This window comes from Rattus norvegicus, chromosome 18, assembly GCF_021556685.1.
Source record: "Rattus norvegicus strain SHRSP/BbbUtx chromosome 18, alternate assembly SHRSP_T2T, whole genome shotgun sequence".
NCBI classification, from domain to species: domain Eukaryota; kingdom Metazoa; phylum Chordata; class Mammalia; order Rodentia; family Muridae; genus Rattus; species Rattus norvegicus.
In genome coordinates this window covers 16,733,189-16,751,334 of record NC_141551.1, presented here as the reverse complement: position 1 = coordinate 16,751,334, position 18,146 = coordinate 16,733,189, and the positions used below count along the sequence as shown (strand labels likewise).

Sequence of the window (18,146 nt, the reverse complement as noted above, 5' to 3'; positions counted from 1 at the left end):
GAGAGTCCCTCACCTTGAAGCGCTCAACTCAGGTTTCAGACTAACCATGTACAGCTGATAACCTGTGCAAATAGGCGAAAATCTGTAAAACCTCTGAAAACTATCTGGCCCCAAACACTCCTGATAACATTACTGTCAACATGCATTACAAAAAGATAATAAATAAGAGGCATGACAATCTAACCATCTGATTTGTAGTGAGACCTAGTTCCCATAGTTTGTTAACTCATTATCACTGAATGACCATACATACCATAACTACATTTACACTTGTGAAAAATTAAAGACCTCTTAAATGCCAAATCTTGGGTGTAAGTTTAAAAAAACACAGAAGTTGGTGTGAAAGTCTGTAGCTGAGGTGAAAGTGCTGGCATCTGTACTGTGCAGGCCATTCTAAGGTTAGTAGGTAAAGAAAACAGTTATTCTTGATTAATAACAGCCATTCATTATATTCTTCAAATCTAAAGTCATTACAAACTGTGCCAATACAAATGGGCTGAGATGAAGAGAGATTTCAGAATAGTCCTTTACAGAAGATGGTCATCATTAAAGTCTGTTTGCACATGCAAGAACTGATTAAACTTCCCTAAGTAATTTTTATATGACCCTATGTAGATTGGATACAACGTACTCAGAACTAACACTCTAAAGAAGTATAGAAAGATGTATAAAATATATAGCATATAATAAACACATACTAAGTTTGGTTTCCAGTTCACTTTACTACATCTATATGTGGACATATATCAGAAATGACCATAAGGACCATCTAAACTCTACAGCTACAGTCCCCATCATAACTGTTGAATTCCAGTTTCTCTCACTGCAAAGCAATGAACTGGCCTCTGGAGTTGAGTGTAAGGACTTGTATCTGGAGGTTTTCAACCAGTACAAGACAGAAAAAGCAAGCCTAAAAAGAAACATTTGTTTATTGTGAAATGACAATGCCATGGATATTGAAGGATCCCAGACTGCTGGTCTGCGTACTGGGGCACACTGGCAGGGAATCCTTAGCCCAGCATGCTGGCCAGAAAGACCAGAGTATTACAGTAGCTCTCTGAGGGGAAAGCAAGACACAGCAGGCAGCTAGGAGCCATAGTTGCAGCCACTGAGCATGGAGTGGTGAGTGTCAAGCCAGAACACCAGCTCCTGGGCCAGGTTTAGATTCAACAATAAACGTTCTGCAGAGAAAATTCTTCCCTGGAGTGTTACAGCTCAGTAAGACCCTCAGAAACTTTTGTTAAGTTAGTTCGTGTACTTCATTCCTTATAAACACATTTGGAATGGTGTGGTATTTAAGGGTAGATCTTCCCATTGGCTCAGTCTGAGATGTTAGGGATCCTCTAACATGCATGGGGAAAGACCTGAGGTATTGTCCAGGCATGACTGACTGTCATGGTCCTCCTTGTGGGATGTTGCGGTCATGTACTCCAGACAGGTATCTGGTCCGGAACTGGTTCAAACTCCTGCCATTCTCAACAGTGAGGTTCTGAACTTGCTACAACCTTACCAGTTCTTCTGTCTGGTGGCATAGTCCACTGCCCCATACCAGTCAATAAGTCACAGAAATCCCTAAAAGCAAATCTAGAATAAGTTGTGACCAAAATTCTATTACTACTTAGCCAGGGCAGTAAAGATACGGAACATGGTAGACAATGATGCCTGCAAGCAAAATAAAGTTTAGACATAAAACCCTGTAACAAATATGTTAAAGGGCTCTTTTACCTTATACTGAGGAAGCTACCAGAGAATGGGGCACCATTTAATATATCCTACTTCACTTCTTTCATAGCCAAGGCTTAGAGCTGAGGAAGCTTAGGCAACAATTGACTTGCTCACAGTTCTGGTCAGACCCAGTTCAGGTTTCTTATGAGCTGTTTTACAAGTAGCCTTCTGATTGTGCCCTCTATATTTGTGTGAAGAAAAGCACAGGAATCTCAGCTCTATAGGATCAGGGTGCACCCAACATTATGACCTCATTTAATCTTAAGTTCTCCTAGAAACCCTATCTTCAGCTACAGTCACACCAAAACTGAAAGCTTTAATGTACAGATTTGGGATGGCCACAGTTCAGTGTAGCAAATGCTACCGTCACAAATAAGCGGTTGAGCAGTCTTCTCTCCCAAGGAGACTCCATTCTCCTACCACCTCTCTTCCTACCTTCATCAGACCTGCAGATCAGACAAGCTTCCCTTCCCCTCCCATCTTCCCTGCTCTATAGCCCTCTGGGCCAAGCCAAGCTGCCTTGAGCAGCCTGCTATGCCAAGGGGACTCCATTTTCCTGGCACTTCTCTGCCCACCTTCATTATACTTGAGGTTCCTGAACCATATAGACCTGAAGGACTTGAAATACAAAGTCCAAGGATACCCACTATAGTCCTGACATCGAGGTTCGCCCCTTCCCCAATACCTACTGCAACAAGAACATTCAGGGACCAAAATCATCCAGATGGCTAAAGGCCCCTGAAAGACCACAATCAACTAAAGCCAGAGCAATATGACACCTCCAGAGCACAGCAATCCAACACACAGCAAACCCTGGATATCTGAACAGAGCCTAAGCACAAGACAATGACTTTAAAGGATAGAGACATTGAAAGAGAAAATGAATAAATCCCTTTAAAAACAGGAAAATACAATCAAACAGGTAGAGGTCTTTATGTTAGCTCTTTCCATATTCCATCCCCTGTGTTTTTGTGGTTTTTTTTCATCTTTATTAACTTCGGTATTTCTTATTTACATTTCAATTGTCATTCCCCTACCCAGTTTCCAGGCCAACATCTCCCTATCCCCTCCCCCTCCCCTTCTATATGGGTGTTCCCCTCCCCATCCTCCCCCCATTACCACCCTACCCCCCAACAATCACATTCACTGGGGGTTCAGTCTTGGCAGGACCAAGGGCTTCCCCTTCCACTGGTGCTCTTACTAGGCTATTCATTGAGGTAGAGGTCTTTAAAGAGGAAACAAATAAATCCCTTAAAGACATACAGGAAAATATAAATGAACAGGTAACAGAAATAAATAAAACTGTGCAAGACCTGAAAGTGGAAATAAAACCAATAAAGAAAACACAAACTGAGGTAATTCTGGAGAAGGAAAACCCAGGGAAGAGAACAGGAACAATAAAGACAAACATCACCAACAGAATACAGGAGATGGAAGACAATCTCAAGCATAGATGATACAATAGAATAAATTGATATATCAATTGAAGAAATGTTAAATCAAAAAAAAATTCCTGACACAAAACATCCAGGAAATTTGGGTACCATGAAAAAACCTAACCTAAGAAAAATAAGGATAGAAGAAAAACAAAATCATAGAAGAAAACTTTCTCAACCTAAAGAAAGAGATGCCTATAAACATATAGGAAGGCACACCATAATCAAAATGCAAAATCTGTAGAATAAAGACCAGCAGGTCTCAACTAACCCAGAGCCTTGAGATCTCTGACACTGAGTCACCAACCAGGCAGCATACAGGAGCTAGCCCAATCCCCCCTCCACCCCCAACACATATATAGCAGAGGACTGCAGGGTGTGGCCTCAGTAGAAAAGACACACCTAACCCTTGAGGTCCCAGGGAGTGGGGAGGGCAACATCCTTTTGGAGACAGGGTGAAGAAGGAATGGACTGAGGAACATTGAGGAGTGGGGGACCAGGAGGAGGGCAACAGCTGGACTACAAAAAAAATAAAAGTAATTTTTAAAAAAGTGAAACAAGAATTGTTCCAAGTGTACCAGGGTTATCTAAAGAATAAGAAGACACACAAATTGGGGCAGAAGGCACCACTATAAATTGTTTCAGATCCAAATACTGTAAATACAACTTACTGAGAAGGATGTTTTAAAGATGGTTTGAAAAAATAAGTCAAAGGACCAATGTCAAAGAAATAAACGAAAACTGATAACTGAGGAAAACCAATCCTAGGGAAAGCCTCCGTAGGAAGCACATAAGGAGCACCAAAGGAAGGTCATATGTCATCTGACTCTAGTGATCGGGACCCATATGTAGCTAGGCCAAATAACCAACAGGCTGAGGTAGGCACAGACTGCCTGGATTAGAGGCTAGTATAAGGCCTGTCTGGGAAGCTTCCCTAGATGCTGTCTCAGGGTAGGTTTAAGATGAGCTGTGGATACAGCTCAGTGCCCCAGCACATATCTAGTTAGCACATTTGAGCTCTTGGTTCAATCTCTAGTATCGGAAAATATCCATTTGATCTTTTAAACCATATTAAGTTATAGAAAGATATCAGAAGACAAGTGATGTAATGAAACTACTTTTTAGGAAAGGTTAATATGGCCACAGTGATGGAACAGTCTCGAGGAACAGTTAAGGCTGTACACACATACACAAGGATGCTACAATCCTGCAGGAATGCTGTGAGTGAGGGTCCTGAAAAGGACAGTGGGCTCAGAACGCGTCACAGGGAGGACGGGAAGAACTGAAGAGAGATGCCAAGACACAAGAACCTGTGCCACGTGACTTCCTTCTGTGTCTAGACATAGACATGAGCTACAACGCCTCAGCACTGTAGACACACATTATCCATGCTTCTGAGTTGTGCTGCAGTGTAAGGCAGTCGGTGTGACAGAGGGCTCTTGCTAGTGTGCCCTCAGTGCTGAGACGAGCAAGCTGAGGAGTGGGCATGGGTCCAAGCGCACCTCTGCCTCTTCTGTGTCTCCCCACTTCTTTCTCCAGGCCAGGAGACGAAAGGCATCTGCTTGCCTAACTCTTCAGGTTGTCACAAAGATGACCAAGTATGACAAAGTGCTCTGTTCATGACAGAACATCAAAACGTAATGTGTTTTACTGACAGAAGTCCTAAAAGGAACAGAAGCTAACAGTGTTATCTCGATACTTCAAGATCAGGAAGCCTGTTACATGACTGCTTCCTTTAACTCTGCGGTGTGTGCACTCCATCCAGGCGGCAGCGTCTGTCTGGACTATTGGCATGCCCAGTGTTCAGGTGCTTTAAGTCCCCTATTACCTCTTCTGTCACTTTCGACATTCTTACTGCAGCTCTATTTACACTAATTTTTGTTTCTAAGCTGTGATGGGATTAAATGTACAGATACAAAGCAATGAATTTATTACCCATATGGCAGTCTCAAGAACTCTCTCATAAGGAAAGTGTATACACAGGTGAACAGGGCAGTTGAGGAATACATTTTTACTTTTTCCTGGACTAGTTCTAGAAAAAAACCAAGTATACAGGTAGCTTGCTATAACATAGTAACTTATCTAATACAGGGTCAACTGAAATGAAGTATGCCAGATAAATTAATATAATTCTTTTATTTTATATAAATATTTGGTATCAATTCCCTTCACCCTGTAGTTAGATTTGTAGCTAAATACTTTAAGAAAATAATCTTATTTATCTATTTGTGTTGGGGACTGAATATAGGACCTTGTATAAACCAGATAAGTATTCTGTCTATTGAACTATAAGATTAGCCCAAGAAATAATCTTCCACGTGGTTAATAGCTAAGAGAACAACAAAAGTAATCAACCAATAACAATCAGTTTTGCTCCTGAAGTGGGACTGTCTCCTCATAGCATTAATAGGAAGAATTCTTCTGTCTGATAATTCTGATGTACAATGACTTTCCATGACAGTGTACAATAACATCATGGCCACAAACCTACCAGACTGACACAGCATCATGCAGCAACCAAAATGGCCTCAAGCAACACCATCCCTATAGCAATTTTCTTTAAAGTGCAAAAGTCTTTATAAACATGTATGTATGTAGGTATATATATCTGTATGTATGCATGCACGCAAGTACATGGAGGCAGGGCCCATGGAAGCCAGCAAAGGATATAGGTGCGCGCAGCTGTTAAATAACTAAGAATGAGTGATAGCTAGTTCTCAGGTATGTACCAACAGCTCCTACACCCAGTTCAGGGCTCATAGTGAAGGAGGGGGAAGGCAAAATATAAGAGCAATGTTCTAAAATGCCATTGCTTGGGCCTAATGTGCTGCTGTACAGATGAATTCATAGGAGGAGTTACCCACACAAAACCTGTGTAAGACAAAGTCAGTTAAAAGTCCTCACAGACAGAAGGACTTCACCATGGAGGCAGTAATGCAGTTGAAGACTGCGGGGAGAGTGAGACTCTTCTCTTTAGAGGATGACCAGTGGTGTGTATGTCTCAGTAGATGAGCACACACCCATGCATACATGGGAAGCACTAAACAAAATCAATATCATACACGCACAAATGCGCACACACACACAGGGCATAAAGTTGGAAGCAAGATGTATCCTGAGAGAGCATAAGAGAAACTGAAGGGAATGAGGGGGTAGCTATGAACAAATTAAATGTATATATATGAAATGTTAAGAGAATAGTATTTCTAAACCCAGAGGGGAAGTACTTAGTTTCTGATGCGGCAATACAAAAAGAAGTCCAAACAGACAAACACACTCTCTTCAAATAAAAACATCAACAACAAAATATTCTTGATTTTCTTCAGTGAACAACCAACAGATCCCAGCAAAGCTCCCCTCCACAGTTCTTAGAAGCAGCCCAAGCACTTGTACAATACAATAATAACCACCCAAACCCTGGTGAAAAAGGCAGAGGGACAGAAAATATAGTGACCAATTGTCTCCTCCTGCATGCTCTCAGTACAGCTCACAAGACAAATGCCATCTTTTAGTCAGTTCTTACTACAGAGCTTGTTAGACACTTCACAGACATGATAAATAGAACAGTTCATATTCCAACATGCCCACAAAAAGACATAATTAGATACAAAAAAAGGCTCACAGGTTCATTAGTTTTCAGGGTGGAGATATACTCAGTGGGACAGCATTTGCTGAGGTCCTGAACTCAGTCCCTGATTTTATAAGCAGTGGGGGGTAGGTGCTGGGGAAATGGCTCAGCTGGTAAAGTGCTGACTGAACTGGCATTACAACCTGAGTTCAAACCTCCAGCATGCTTGTCACTGGCGTGCACTGCAGTCCAGTGCTGCACAGGTGGGGACAGGCCCATTCCAAGTTCAGTGACAGACTGTTCAAAAAAGAAGGTGGTCAGGGATTAAAGAAAACACCTGACCTCTATCTGTGGTGCCTCCACATATATGAGCATATTATCTGCATGGACAAATGCACCATACGCAGCACACAGAGACACACATGCACACACGCACACGCGTATGTACACACACACACACACACACACACACACACTCATACACATTCACACCACAGTGTGGGGAGTGAAAACAATACCTTTCAGTCTTTCGTAGTCAATGCAAAACAGGGATGCTTTTACTCTAACGTGCACTATGCTTCAGTCTGCTTCGTCATACTTCAGTGATGCTACCAGCAGATATCAGACTAAACTCTCCTTCTACAAGCTTTACTAATGCCATCAATCTCAGTCATTCTCTAGAATACGAGTTCAAATATTAATTAACTTTTCTAAAAGATACATCTATTACAATTTATAATATTCATATGCCTACATGTTTTAGAATTGTTGGGCAAATTACTCTTTAAGTGTCAGACTCTCTCTCCTTTCACACCAAGGCAGGCAAAAGTTCCACAAGGTTCAAGAGATGATATGGCACTGAAAATGGCACTTAAGGCATAGTATTTCCTTGTTCGAAGACTAAAAATTATCAAAAATTTTTGTTTTAATAAAATAGTTTTCTATTTAAAAATATTGCATGTCCTATCCCTATGCAAACATGTAAAATATCTTCCTTTTCCACTAAGAAATTAGTCTGTATAGTTAATCAGTTATTAGACTTTAAAAAAACTAATCTGGTATAACTACCTTAAAAATGTCCCAAACTATAATTCACTGTTATAATCCTCACACAGAAATAAACTTCAAAATGAACTGAGGTTATCTGACTCAATGTAGATGAACCTGAATCATTCATGTGTGATGGGTAAATGTATCTGTAGTTAAAATTATATTGTTTTAAATTACAAGCTCATTTTATGTTTTGAAGTTTTATGGAGTTTTATGTACTGTAAAATCTTCTGTATTAACCTCTGACAGGTTTATTCTCTTAAGGAGATTTGTACCTGTGTAATATACTTGTAACAAAAATCTGAGTAGCTTTGTTTGTATTATTTCTTTCTCCCTTTTGACAATAAACTTCTATAAACATGACCTATCACTTGTGATTTAAAATGCCTTAAATGGATGACATCAGCTAATCCATCTTCATTGTCAATAACTAATCCATCTTCATTGTCAATACCATCATTCACTTCCATCCTCATTCATGATTCAGAATAAATGCTACACCAGCACCATGCTCACTGCACATGAAGCAGATCCAAGTCTCATGTATGACCTCATGACTTCATGTATGCTCTTCTCTTCTTCTATAGAGGGCTGGATAATGAATATTTTAGGCTAAGTGAATCCCAGGGTCTTTCTTGCAACTACTTATGGAGCCTAGAGCACAAAAGTCACCAAATACAATGCATAAATCATACTGGATTTGGCCCACAGAACTAATGGTGCGTCTTGAGCTAAGTCTTGGAAAAATACTAAATGCTGTGCTAAGGCACCTGTGCTATCTTAACACTTTGCTTTTCAGAAGAAACCATCATGGACATGGTAAGTATATACAGCTTCTGCACTGAAAAACATCATTCTGCACAGAGTACAAATGTCACCACTGCCCACTAAAATTATATGCTACCTTCTCCTGGGAAGCTACAAAAGTTTCTAAGTATAATACTATACAAACATGGACTTAATATAGCCGCCCAAGCTTTCAAATGTTCTAATAACTGTCTCTCTTACCCTAGTTCCTTAACTTACCCTGATGCCATTAGATGCTGTACAATATTTTTGTCCCAGGAAGATCAAATTATCAACTCTTCTCTTCATGTAAAGGTGAGTTCTATATTCCCTGATTTGTACCAGAGTTGGAGGCTAACTTCAGTCTCCTCTCTCATTGCTTGCTAACTCTCCAAGTCAGATGAGCTGCTCACCTGTCCAGCCTCCTGTGCTGACAGGAAAGCCACAGAATACGGATAAAGACTATCAGGTGAGGATATGACAGGATACATAGAGAAAGGCTTTTTCTTTTATTTTTAAATGGAGAGGACTTACAGTTGTCAAGACCTCTGGTCCCTTTTCTTCCTACCCTAATTCAAATGTGGTCCTCTGAACTGGAGTAGTCATTAGAAGTCAGAACTGTAAAGCAGCCAACTTTAAACTGTTAACTTTAAACCCCCAAATCACAACAGAGTCATCTTTTTCCAGTTCTTATAGGAAAAACAGATCCTTAAATAAAATTTTCATTTGATTTCTAAACTACTATTTTTGTAACACACTAACTAGCCAAAGTGTATTATAAATTTTCAGTAAATAGCATTTCTCTGACTAGGAAAGTAAAACAGCAGAACATGGTCTCTGACCTGAGGGACATTCTTAGAACAATGAAAGTAAAACAAGCCAGAAGAGGCCCAAGATGATTATCCAGACACTATAGTGGAGGACAGAGAGTCGGAGGGAGAGAATCAGACAGAAAGAGAAGCAGAAACAGAGAGAGACAAACAGAACGATAGAGCAGAGAAACAGAAAAAAAATGACAAAAAGAAAGTCAGAGAGAAACAGAGAGTCAGAGTCAGACAGAAGGAAAGTATAGAAAGAAGCTAATTTATTTTTTACTACTATGGAGTCAATAATCCTTATAATCTTTAATCAAAGGTAAAAATTAGAACTGTATTAATTTTCTATCACGTGCTTCCACTATTTGAAATAAAGAAGTTCAGAATTCATTTTTTAAAGTTACAGTTTTGTGATTTTTAAGCTAGTTAATTTATCATTATGATCAGATTTTTCTAATTTTTTAAAAAATACATGATTATTGTCAATGCAAAACTATGTCTATAATTTATGTCTATTATCTGAGATAATAACTACACCAAGTTAGTAATGTACTGCCAATAAGGATGATGGTTCTTTCAAGCATTCACACACTAGTTTTGCTGGCAGATCCATCACACTCTGTTTAGCTGTTTCTCATCTATGTTATATATAGTTATTTTAATTCATATGTCCTTCTAAGAAAAAACTTTTAAACTTAAATATCTTTCTATAGTGCCTACAGCAATGATTCAATACTTAGGAGTATGGAAAATTTCTGGTAACTAAGGTCCAAGTCCACCATGACTTGGATAGCCTCTGGGATCAGCTCACTATGGGAGACTCCCTTCATCGGCAGGGCTTCTCATTCTCTGACCTTATCTGGGGAATTCTAAGCCCCTACACGTCTCTACCTGAGGAGTGTCCCATAGCCTCAATTACATTATAGGATCAACTTCCTTTCTCCTGATAAGAACCTGTTTAGCCAGCACCTGAGATTCATAACGTGCTTCTTCATGCTAATGAAGCATTGTTGGTACCTTAAGCCCTCAACCAATGCCCTCTGCCCATCCTAGATGTTCCTACCCTCAGTCCTCCAAAACTTTATACGCCTTGAATCACCTAAGTGAAGTTGATCTGTGTCCTGATAGCTGGTCCAGGTCGGTCATTCACAGTATGTACTCACAGGGCTTCCAACCCTACCCACTCCCTTGTCCTTTCTGCTCCCACTGCCTCATCAGGAAGAGCAAGGAGATCACATAGGAGCACTTACTGCTCTTTCAGAGGCACTCAGCACCATTGGGGATGGCTAGAAAACAACTGTAACTCCGGCTCCAAGGGATCCTTTCTCTGTCCTCCATGGGCTCTGCCCTCACACAAAGCCCTACTGCAGATACGCATGATTTAAACAAAAAGTAAATCTTAAAAATGTTTTTACTTTATTTTCATAAAATGCACTATGTACATATATGTGTACATGTACAGATGCACATAAACACACACACACATATATATATAAATACAGACATACACACATATATGAATATATATAAGTACACACACATATAAACACACATACACATATATATTAATATGTATAAATACACACACATATATGAATATATATAAATACACACACACCTTTCTTTTTTTTTGTTTCAAGTTCATTTTCAATTCTCAGGTTATTTATATACAAATTTACAGGCAGTAAATCTCTCTATGGACACATCAAAATAAACGATTTGCCTAAAGTCCACTTCAGAATTGCAGAACTCCTACAAAGCGTAATGCAGAACAATGTCTTCTGGTTATTATCAGAATGTCCCTAAGTCACCTGGTTTAGAAAGTCTCTTAGAAAAAAATAAAAAACAAAAACCACAGTCCAGACCCAGAGTGGCTACAGGTCACGTTGGTTTAGTGGCTCTGCACATACACCTTTCTAACTCTAAAGTACAAAGCTCTCTGCTCTGTGACACTGTTGGTTTTATGCTGATATAAGTGTTTATCAGCTACAACACCTACATATTCTGTAAGCTTGTTTATCAGCTACAACACCTACATATTCTGTAAGCTGCTGTTGTAACTTCTAAATTTCTCTTTCATTCTAGTGTCTACAGCAAAGCAGCATATCTATGAACTATTTAAGCTTTATCTATAAGAAATATAACGATAAGGAGGCTAAGACTCCATTACTACAGTGGGACAGGACTTAATAAAGATCCAACATCTTACGGTGGTGCCTAGACTTCTTATCATGTTTTAGTTGACAAATCTGCGTAGTAACTAGCGTGTAGAGAAGCTAGGTGGCCTTATCAAGTACAAAGGAAGAAATACCACATGCTACTAATATCTTTCTAAATGCCTAGACGGCAGCACATGCAGATGTATTCTCTGTTGAAAGTATAACATGTATTATTTCTCTGATTTTAATTTCTTCATACAAGAGTCACATCTGCTGGATATAAAATAACAGAAACTTTCAAAAGGATATCTTCCCTTTCTTTGATGATCAGTTCATTCTGTTCCTCCAACTGCCGGATCTTCTTCTCAAAGGACTCCTGCTCAGTTTTCAGTCGCTCCTCTGTCACCTCCTTTTCTTCACTTACTCTAAAAAGAAATACCAAAAAACAAAGAAAATGAAAAAAGAAAAAGTCCCTCAGAATAAAGCCACATGCCTAAAGCTGCAGCCCATGAAACTGCACACTTCCTCAAAGGCTCACAGAGCTCGTAGGAGGCTCTATGGTTTTTAGTTTACTCTTTCATAAGACACTCTTCCTCAACTTTGCAACATCTATGCTCCAAATTTTAAAAGATATGACAAGAAAACATTTGGAATCGAAGTCTACATTTTTTGTTGAAGCAATGCCACAGCACAAAGTAACAATAAAAGATCCCAGCCCCCATCTCGCACAGAGCAGAGAGTAGGTCAGTCAACAAAGGGATAATCTGGTGAAGGGAACAGCTACACTGGCACCACAAGGACAGAAACTGCCGGTGAGCTCAAGCCCAGTGTTGCCTTATTAATTCTTGGGAAGGAAAACAATACCTTATACATAAAAAAAATTATCACCACCATCAATTATTGACTCTTCAGGAGACTTCCCCAAAATGCCCATAAACTCCTCTTACTTAACATGAAAAGACACTTAGAGATGGCACTTCTAGCAATGGCGCCAAAAGGAATGAATTCCTCTTGATATCTTATATTTTACTTTAAATATTATTTGCATAGTTCACATTTCTCTGTAAGATGATCTTATGTTTTAATATCAAAAGCCCCCTGTGGTGGTTTGAATAAGAATGGCCCCCACAGGCCTATATATTTGAATTCTTGGTCATCAGGGAATGGCACTAAGAAGAATTAGGAGGTGTGGCCTTACTGCTACTACTCCAGTGCCATGTATGCTGCCATGCTGCCACCATGAAGATGAAAATGGACCAAACCTCTAAAACTGTAAGTACGCTCCCAATGAAATGTTTTCTAAGAGTTTCCATCTGGAAACAGGAAGAATGGATCTGGGGGCAGGAAGAACTGGGAGAGGTACAGAAAAGTATGGTCAGAATTTAATATATATAAAGAACAAATAAGTTAAAAAAAGACTTAGAAAAACCTTTAAAAAATAATCCACAGCACTCAAGAAGGTTAACAAGCCAAAGGGCCCAAGTGAGGAAGCCTCAATCCCACTTAGGAGGGAGAAGAAAGCATGGGGGCAGAGTGAGAGAGGGATCTGCGTGGGAGAGGGATTGGGAGGAGAAGTGGGGAACATGATCAGGTATTGGGGGGGGGGGGATAGGACTGAATCCCTGAGGGCCAGCAGAAAGAATGGAAACAGGCAACCTCGGGAGGTAGGAGGTAGGGAACCCTCTAGAATGTACCAGAGACCTGGGAGATGAGAGACACTAGGGACTCAGAGGGAGGGACCTTAGATGAAATGCCCAACAGTGGGGAGAGGGAACTTGTAGAGTCCACTTCCAGTAGAAAGACAGGGCATCAAGTGGAGGGATGGGGTTGTCATCCCACAGTCAAAATCTCTGACCCAGAATTGTCCCTGTCTAAAAGAACTGCAGGGACAAAAATGGAGAAGAGACTGAGAGAAAGGGAGTCCAGTGACTGGCTCAAATTGGGATCCATCTCAAGGGGAGGCTCCAAGGCCTGACACTATTATTGATGCTATGGTGTGCTTACAGACAGGAGCCTAGCATGGCTGCCCTCTGAGAGGCCTAACAAGCAGATGAGTTAGATGCAGATACTTAATACCCAACCAATGGACAGAAGCTGGGGACCCCTGTAGTTGAATTAAAGGTTGGAAGAAGCTGAGGAGTAGGGCGACCCCATAGGAAGACCAGCAGTTTCAACTAACCTGGACCTCTGAGATCTCTCAGACACCCCCAGGCAGCATACACCAACTGATGTGAGGCCCCCGACCCGTACACTGCAGAGGACTGCCTGGTCTGGCTTCAGTGAGAAAGAAAGCATGTAACACTTGAAAGACTTACGGCCCCAGGGAGGGAGGAGGTCAGGTGGGGTTAGGGTGGGCAAGTGGGGACATCCTCTTGGAGATGGGGGAGGAGAAATGGAATAAGGAACTGTGGGAGGTAGACTGGGAAGGGGTATAATGACTGGACTGTAAAAAATATTAAACAACAACAACAATAATAATAACTGCCATGGTCATGATGTCTCAGTGATGAAAACATCCTTCACAGTCACACGTATTAACATTTTAATATAAATTTATGCTTATAAATTTATATTAATTCTAGAGAAATATATGGCTTTGACCACAACAGGCAGGGACTCAGGCAGATGATTTACACCATCCTTCCTGTTCTCCATTATAATCTCTCCATGTTCACCCTCAGACCAATATCAACTTGCTTACAGGTACTCACCTTCACATGTCAACTCCAATTCTTGGTTCAGAGTCAAGATCCCACTAGACCCTTAATCCCCATCTTTCCTCTACCTCACTACAATTTATAGGAGCCTCCAACTTCCTGGAACCCACTCTTGGTGTGCATAGGATCCCCTCTGCTCTTTCCTGAAGCCATTTTAACCTAGCCCACACCTACGCCTCTAAGCCACCCACTGACTTGAAGTAGCACTCTCTATCAGGCAACACAGCCACTACACTTTCCTAAGATCAAGAGAAGGCAAGAAAAACAAGGAAAGGAACACCCATCCATCAAAGACAAGAACAGATATCAACCCTGTGCTGGCTAGTATTATGTAAACTTAACTGGAGTTATGTGAAAGGAGGGAACTTCAATTAAAAACTGCTTCCAGAAGATCCAGCTATAGGGCATTTTCTTTATTAGTGGTTGATGCCAGAGACCTCAGTGCATTGTAGGTGATGCCTTCCCTGAGCTTCTATAAAACGGTCCTGGGGTCCTGTAAGAAAGTGGGCTGAGCAAGCCATGATGAGCAAGCCAACAAGCAGCACTCCTCCAGGGCTTCTGTATCAGCTTCTGCTTTCAAGTTCCTCCCTAGTTGAGCTCCTGTCCTGACTTTCTTCAATTATGAACAACGATGTGGAAGTATAAATCAAATAAACCCTCTCCTCCCCAGGCCTTCTGTTGCAGTGTTTCACCATAACAGTAACACTAACTAAGCCAAATACTTGGAAACACCTCAATCAGCCTAACCCCAGATGCTACACACTAGTGCAAAAACACAACAACCAAGACCATGTGCCTCTACTAGAACGAATCTGGTGACCCTACTACAGTAGTCCCAGAGAAATGCAACGCAGCTGAAGCACAAGGACTTTAAAACAGGAATGATGAATATGTTCAAGAACCATACAGGGATATTAATAAACCTTGTAATGAAGTCTATGAAAACAAAAACAAACAAAGGAAAGAAATGATGAAAACACTAAGAAATGAAGGTGGAAATAGAATCACTGAAGAAATAGCTAACATTAAACTAAATGGAGAGAAACTTGAAGCAATCCCACTAAAATCAGGGACTAGACAAGGCTGCCCACTCTCTCCCTACTTATTCAATATAGTTCTTGAAGTTCTAGCCAGAGCAATCAGACAATGAAAGGAGGTCAAAGGGATACAAATTGGAAGGGAAGAAATCAAAATATCACTATTTGCAGATGATATGAGAGTATACTTAAGTGATCCCAAAAGTTACACCAGAGAACTACTAAACCTGATAAACAACTTCAGCAAAGTGTCAGGGTATAAAATTAACTCAATCAAATCAGTAGCCTTCCTCTACTCAAAGGATAATCAGGCTGAGAAAGGAATTAGTAAAATGACACCCTTCACAATAGTCCCAAATAATATAAAATATCTTGGTGTGACTTTAACAAAGCAAGTGAAAGATCTGTATGACAAGAACTTCAAGTTTCTGAAGAAAGAAACTGAGGAAGATCTCAGAAGATGGAAAGACCTCCCATGCTCATGGATTGGCAGGATTAATATAGAAAAAATGGCCATTTTGCCAAAAGCAATTTACAGATTCAATGCAATCCCCATCAAAATTACAACTCAATTCTTCATAGAGTTAGAAAGAGAAATTTGAAAACTCATTTGGAATAACAAAAAACCCAAAATAGTGAAAACTATACTCAACAATAAAAGAACTTCTAGGGGAATCACCATCCCTGACCTCAAGCTGTATTACAGAGCATGAGTGATAAAAACTGGGTGGTATTGTTACAGAGACAGGCAGGTAGGTCAGTGGAATAGAATTGAAGACCCAGAAATGAACCCACACACCTATGGGCACTTGATTTTTGACAAAGGAGCTAAAACCATCAATAGAAAAAAGATAACATTTTCAACAAATGGTGCTGGTTCAACTGGAGGTCAACATGTAGAAGAATGCAGATTGATCCATGCTTATCACCCTGTACAAAGCTTAAGTCCAAGTGGGTCAAGGACCTCCACATCAAACCAGATACACTCAAACTAATAGAAAAAGTGGGGAAGAGTCTCGATCACATGGGCACTGGGGAAAATTTCCTGAACAAAACACCAATGGCTTATGCTCTAAGATCAAGAATTTTAAGAGATCATAGGTGCCAACCCAGACCTCTATAACCAGCAAAACTTTCAATCACAATAGAAAAAAAGACACTCTACAATAAAACCAAACAATTTGTACATGTTTAATATGTTTATACAAATACAGCACCACAGAAAGCACTAGAGGGAAAACTTCAACCTAAAGAGGTTAACCACACCCAAGAAAACACTGGACAACAAGAGCGGACAGGTGAGGGGCATGCAACACAACAAAATAATGGAAGTCAAGAAACACTGCTCTTTGATAATTCTCAATATAAAGGATTTCAATTCCCCAGTAAAAGACTAGATTCCAAAACAAGATCCATCCTTCTACTGCATCTAAGAAACACACCTTACCATCAAGAATAGACATCACCTTAGAGTAAAAGGATGAAAAACATATTCAGGTAAATGGACCCAAGAAGGAAGCAGGGGTAATAAATTATCTGATCCCAAGTGGCCAGCCTTAAACAAATATATAGGCAACCCTAAATGAATCCAAATGCATGTGAATATTTGTATGTATGCATGTACATATGTATAACATTATGTATTGTGGGGCAGTAGGCTGTAAAAGGCATCCTTGTTCCCAGGTGAACTGAGGTTTGAAACCCTGGCAACCCTAAGGGACAGTAAACATTTCCTTAAACTCCCAGGATACCAGGCCCATCATGTAGCTACAGCCCCCCACAGCCCCCTGTAGAGAGGTTTGTGACCATCAGTCACATAGGAGCAGCACCCAAGCCAGCCCACATGTAGATAAGGTATTCCCAAGCACTCAGATCAAGCCAATAGGAAATACCTCCTGTCAGACCCTGACCCACACCAAAACTGTATATACGAATCCTATCCAGAAGAACTAGAGATGTGCAAGAATTACATCCGAGAGCTTCTACCATAAGAACTGTAACACTGCAACTTGGGGAAGAGATCTGCTCTCCCAAAATCGCAGCCAGAAGCTCCTGGGCACCCTTTGCTGGCTAGTCAGCATCCTGCTGGCTCAGTCCAGCTGACATCTTGGAGCAACTGAAGCAGCAGTGGTGGCGACAAAGGTGGAGCAGCACCACCAATGGAGGTGGCAGAGGCAATTCCCCCTCTCTGCTCGAGTTCTCTCCCCTTGGCCTGAACCCTTGCACCTGGCCGAGCCAGAGATCTCCATGGAAAGCCTCCAATACACAGGCCCACAATGTTTAACATTAATAAAGAAAAGATCATGAAAATGAGAGTGAATGGAGAATATAGGAGAAGTTAAAAGGTGGATGATGAAAACACAGTATGCCTATATGAAAATTTCAAAAAAAATTAGATTAAAGAAGCACAAAGACAACAAGGCCAACCAACCAGAGCTTCCAGGGACTAAACCACTACCCAAAGACTATACATGGACTGACCCAGGGCTCCAACTGCATATGTATCAGAGAATAGCCTTGTTGGGGCACCAGGGGAGGGGAAGCCCTTGGTCCTGCCAAGGTTGGACCCCCAGTATAGGGGATTGGGGGGGCGGTAATGGGGGTGTGGAAGGGGAGGGGTAGGGGAGGGGCTAGTAGAGCTTGGTAAGGGCTCAGCAGTTAAAAGTGCTTGCTGCTCTTTCAGAAGACCCTACTTCAGTTCCCAGCACCTATGTCAAGTAGCTCACAATTGAGACTCTAGGTCAGTGGTTCACAACCTGTGAGTCACTGCCCCTTTAGGGTTCACATATCAGGTATTTTTCAAATCAGATACTTACATTATGACTTATAAAATTATAGTTATAATTTTAGCAA

At 40.7% G+C, this 18,146-nt stretch overlaps 1 protein-coding gene across 11 annotated transcripts in view; it reads right to left on the bottom strand.

Moving 5' to 3' along the window:
* Kiaa1328 (KIAA1328 homolog) overlaps window positions 1-18,146 on the bottom strand; it is a 294,734-nt gene that overhangs the window by 251,055 nt on the left and 25,533 nt on the right. For 10 of the 11 annotated variants that reach the window (XR_015642431.1, XR_015642433.1, XR_015642432.1 and 7 more), the window contains 1 exon segment: window positions 11,849-11,964. Coding sequence is in view for 7 of the 11 variants with exons in the window: in NM_001437308.1 (NP_001424237.1) it covers window positions 11,849-11,964 (116 nt within the window). In the remaining 4 variants the exon portion in view is untranslated. 11 annotated transcript variants of the gene reach the window in all.